At 41.2% G+C, this 5217-nt stretch overlaps 1 protein-coding gene across 1 annotated transcript; it reads left to right on the top strand.

Annotated features, from left to right (window-relative positions):
- Positions 1 to 2653: 2653 nt before the first annotated feature.
- Positions 2654 to 4993, top strand: LOC130830748 (52 kDa repressor of the inhibitor of the protein kinase-like). The gene has a single exon (XM_057698033.1). The coding sequence runs from the start codon at positions 2657 to 2659 to the stop codon at positions 4943 to 4945; it is 2289 nt and encodes a 762-aa protein (XP_057554016.1). The 5' UTR covers positions 2654 to 2656; the 3' UTR covers positions 4946 to 4993.
- Positions 4994 to 5217: the final 224 nt, after the last annotated feature.

The following is a 5217-nucleotide window of genomic DNA, read 5'->3' as shown; positions in this document are numbered from 1 at the left end:
AGATAGTATTCCTTTCTCAATCCTGTAAGGGGTCACAATGATCCACCATCACTTTCTTGGACTAGACAAACTGTCAATATGTTACTTTAATATATAACCATTTGTCTCAAAAAATTATATAGCTGTACTTTGACCTCTAATGCGCAGACCAGTCCTCAGAGCTTTCTGAAGATGGTCTCCTGAGTTATAACCCTCAGGTTGCCTCAAATAAAATTATCTATTTTTTTCTTAGATTGACTATCAATTTTTAATTATCAATTAACTTTAACATTAAGCACACATTAATGTGTGCTCCAAGTAAGCTTCATGCAAACAGTAATTTTTTTGCCTGTTTCATTTTCTGCTATATTTACAGCATGCCTAGAAGAGTGGTTGGCCTTTGTAAGCTCTCAGTACCTGTGTTAATTGAATGAATGTGGGAGGTGAGGAAGGGGGAAGGCAAACATCCTTTAAGACCTAGGAGCATCCTGGGAGATATCTGAGGATGTGACCAAAGTAGTGATAGGAGCAAAGTAGGAACCTATACCCTTGGTGCCAGAGTTGAAAGAGTGAAGTAGGCAACTTCAAAAAGGGCTTAAAAATATATGCTCAGGAAACCATGCTAGAAAATGAGTTTCTCTTAATCCAACTTGTGAAAAGAAAAAAAGCCCTTGGTTTATTTAGTCCACAATTATTTTTTGAGTGACTTCTGTCTTGCCATGCACTTTTTCCACTCCTCACCTCATCCCACCTGCTGGGAAAATAATGTAGTAAAGGTCTGAATTGTAGAACTGATTACTCGCAATTGCCCACTTAATTCATATTCAGCCAGCGCTCATCCCAAGGTGATGGTTGTAGTAACTAAAGAAGATAATGTGTTAAAATTGCTTTCATGCAAACAGAGATGGCTGTAAAACGTTCAAAGGTTCTGAAAGGCAAATTGTTCTCTTAGTATTTTAAATACTCATCCAAAATGTAGCACAGGGAAACATTTGCTAAAAAAGGTGAACCTAAATTCATCACTCACAATGAACCAGGAGCACCTAAAATTAATGACATTTAGCTGTACCCCAGATTCAGGACACTTCCTGGGTTTCTGGAACAGTAGGTAACACTAGCAGGGACTTGGATACAACCCCTTGGCAGGATCTTCATCCTGAGGCGAGAATAATCTTCTCCCAACAGTTCTCTATGAGCCAGAATGTATTTTTTAAAGAAAAATAGCAGTTTCTCTGTCATTTTGAAAAGCTTGGAACCATCCTTCAGCAGAGGATCCTTTGACAAATCTGTATCTCTTCATTGCCTCTTCTTGGTGCTAGCTGAAATTGAAATGTTCCCAGTCATCTGATTCTATAAAGAAAACTAAAATCCTTGGAAAAGTGTTTACAAGAGCACCAGAGCAGCCTCACTGGGGAAAAGACAAAAGGAAAATAGTTGAAAACACTGTTCCTCTTATTTCTACAGGCTAGGCCTACAGATAAACAGTTAAGTTAAAACAAAGCAAAAAACCAGACCTGATCTCATGGAGTTCAAAGTGGAAACTGATATAGAAAAAGATGCCCACAGTGCAATGTGTACATTCTAAAGTGGGAATCTCAATGAATTAGAGTGGGATGACTTTTGCTAGAGGTAGAAGGGGCAGGGGACTGTCAGCTGTGAGAAAAGGGTTCATATGTAGGTGTTTGAAAAAGCTACAGAGATACAGTAGATTTAAACTGAGTTATGAATGATAATGGCATAACTTCATCAAATAAGTGCGGGGAGAAGTGCATTACAGGCAGAGGCAACAGCAAGATCAATGGCATCGCCTGAAAAGGCAGGGTAGCCCAATGATGAAGCATCCCCCACTCTGGAGGCAAACCGCCTGAGGCTGATTCCCTTTGTGCTAGTGGTTGTGTCTGTAGGTACATCACCCACCTTGCCAGCCTTTTTTTTAACTTATTTTATTTTTGGCTGCATTGGGTCTTCGTTGCTGCGCTCAGGCTTTCTCTAGTCACAGGGAGCGGAGGCTATTCTTCGTTGCGGTATGAGGGCTTCTCATTGCAGTGGCTTCTCTTGTTGCAGAGCATGGGCCCTAGAGTGCAGGCTCAGTAGTTGTGGTGCAGGGGCTTAATTGTTCTACGGCATGTGGGATCTTCCCGGACCAGGGCTTGAACCTGTGTCCCCTGCACTGGCAGGCGGATTCTTAACCACTGTGCCACCAGGGCAGCCCTTGCCAACCTTTTTGTTGAAGCCCCTCTTGGCGCTGTAATCAGGGATAATAGAGGCACTGCCGTGGGTGTTCCATGAGAGATAAGGCACAGTACCTAATAGACAGGAAACACTCAGTACACATTTGTTATGATCATCTGTTTGGGAAACCACGAGGTGGGGGAAAGGTGGGCTCAAGCTCATAATAGGGGAAGGGCCTTATTCGACAGGCCCCTGAGGAGCTTACATTCCCATTAGAATGAACTCTCCTCAGGGGCAGGGGTCACACCTGTCTTGTCACTGGGAACACCCTGAGTGCCTGGCACATGGTGGGCAATTATAAAGTATGGAATGGATAGTGAACAACACTAAGGGAATTGGACTCTTTGCTACATTCAGTTACAGATCCACCATCAGAGGGCACTAAGGAGGGAAATGGTATATTAGAGACCATATAAAAGGATGGACGGCCGGCGGGCAGACAACGATGCCGAACTTCTGCGCGGCCCCCAATTGTACGCGGAAGAGCACGCAGTCGGACCTGGCCTTCTTCAGGTTCCCGCGGGATCCTGCCAGATGCCAGAAGTGGGTGGAGAATTGTAGGAGAGCAGACCTAGAAGATAAAACACCTGATCAACTAAATAAACATTATCGATTATGTGCCAAACACTTTGAGACTTCTATGATCTGTAGAACTAGCCCTTATAGGACAGTTCTTCGAGATAATGCAATACCAACAATATTTGATCTTACCAGCCATTTGAATAATCCGCATAGTAGACACAGAAAACGAATAAAAGAATTGAGTGAAGATGAAATCAGGACACTGAAACAGAAAAAAATTGATGAAACTTCTGAACAGGAACCAAAACATAAGGAAATAAACAACAGCAATGCTCAGAACCCCAGTGCAGAAGAAGGGGGTGAAGAGCAGGATGAAGACATTTTACCTTTAACTCTTGAAGAGAAGGAAAACAAAGAATACTTAAAATCTTTATTTGAAATTTTGATTCTTATGGGAAAACAGAACATACCTCTGGATGGACATGAAGCTGATGAAATCCCAGAAGGTCTCTTTACTCCTGATAATTTTCAAGCTCTGCTGGAGTGCTGGATCAATTCTGGTGAAGAGGTTCTGAGAAAGCGTTTTGAGACAACAGCAGTTAACACATTGTTCTGTTCAAAAACACAGCAGAAACAGATGCTAGAGATCTGTGAGAGCTGCATTCGGGAAGAAACCCTCAGGGAAGTGAGAGACTCTCACTTCTTTTCCATCATCACTGACGATGTGGTGGACATAGCAGGGGAAGAGCACCTGCCTGTGCTGGTGAGGTTTGTGGATGAAGCTCATAACCTAAGAGAGGAATTTGTGGGCTTCCTGCCTTATGAAGCGGATGCAGAAATTTTGGCTGTGAAATTTCACACTACGATAACTGAGAAGTGGGGATTAAACATGGAGTACTGTCGTGGCCAGGCTTACATTGTGTCCAGTGGATTTTCTTCCAAAATGAAAGTTGTTGCTTCTAGACTTTTAGAGAAATATCCCCAAGCTATCTACACACTCTGTTCTTCCTGTGCCTTAAATATGTGGCTGGCAAAATCAGTGCCTGTTATGGGAGTATCTGTTGCATTAGGAACAATTGAGGAAGTTTGTTCTTTTTTCCATCGATCACCACAACTGCTTTTAGAGCTTGACAATGTCATTTCTGCCCTCTTTCAGAACAATGAAGAAAGGGGCAAAGAGCTGAAGGAAATTTGCCATTCTCAGTGGACAGGCAGGCATGATGCTTTTGAAATCTTAGTGGACCTCCTACAAGCACTTGTTTTATGTTTAGATGGTATAAATAGTGATACAAATGTTAAATGGAATAATTGTATAGCTGGCCGAGCATTTGTACTCTGTAGTGTGGTAACAGATTTTGATTTCATCATTACCATTGTTGTTCTTAAAAATGTTCTGTCTTTTACAAGAGCCTTTGGGAAAAATCTTCAGGGGCAAACTTCTGATGTATTCTTTGCAGCAAGTAGCTTGACTGCAGTGCTGCATTCACTAAATGAAGTGATGGAAAATATCGAAGTTTATCATGAATTTTGGTTTGAGGAAGCCACAAATTTGGCAACCAAATTTGATATTCAGATGAAACTCCCAGGGAAATTTCGCAAAGCTCAACACAGTAACCTGGAATCTCAGCTAACCTCTGAGAGTTACTATAAAGAAACTCTAAGTGTTCCAACAGTGGAGCACATTATTCAGGAACTGAAAGATATATTCTCAGAACAGCACCTCAGAGCTCTTAAATGCTTATCTCTGGTACCCTCTGTCATGGGACAGCTCAAATTTAACACATCAGAGGAGCACCATGCTGACATGTACAAAAGTGACTTACCTAATCCTGACACACTCTCTGCTGAGCTACATTGTTGGAGAATCAAGTGGAAACACAGAGGGAAAGATATAGAACTCCCATCCACTATTTATGAAGCCCTTCATCTGCCAGACTTCAAGTTTTTTCCTAATGTTTATGCATTACTGAAGGTCCTATGTATTCTTCCTGTGATGAAGGTTGAGAATGAACGCTATGAAAATGGGCGAAAGCGTCTCAAAGCATACCTGAGGAACACTTTGACAGACCAAAGGTCAAGTAACTTGGCTTTGCTTAACATAAATTTTGATATAAAACATGATTTGGATTTAATGGTGGATACATATATCAAACTCTATACAAGTAAGTCAGAGCTTCCTACAGATAATTCAGAAACCATTGAAAATATCTAAGAGACTTTTAAAATAGGCTTTCTCTTATATTTGATATTTGAAAAAACTCTATAAGAAATTTGAAAATAAATTAACGGAAAAGTTGTAAGGTGTATGTAGGCCACTTAATCACTGAATATCTTGACCTGTAGGCCTCTCATTGAGTACCTTAGTCATTGATAATCTGCCTGTTTAAATGGCCCATTTGAACTCCCATGCTTTGGAGACCTTACTGTTCTTCCAGCAGATAGCATTAAAAGTACCATGTTACACTTCTGTGTGATCTCTGCTAA

This window comes from Hippopotamus amphibius, chromosome 11, assembly GCF_030028045.1.
Source record: "Hippopotamus amphibius kiboko isolate mHipAmp2 chromosome 11, mHipAmp2.hap2, whole genome shotgun sequence".
NCBI classification, from domain to species: Eukaryota; Metazoa; Chordata; class Mammalia; order Artiodactyla; family Hippopotamidae; genus Hippopotamus; species Hippopotamus amphibius.
Note: the sequence above shows the minus strand (reverse complement) of the source record. Positions and strands in the feature narration are given on the sequence as shown.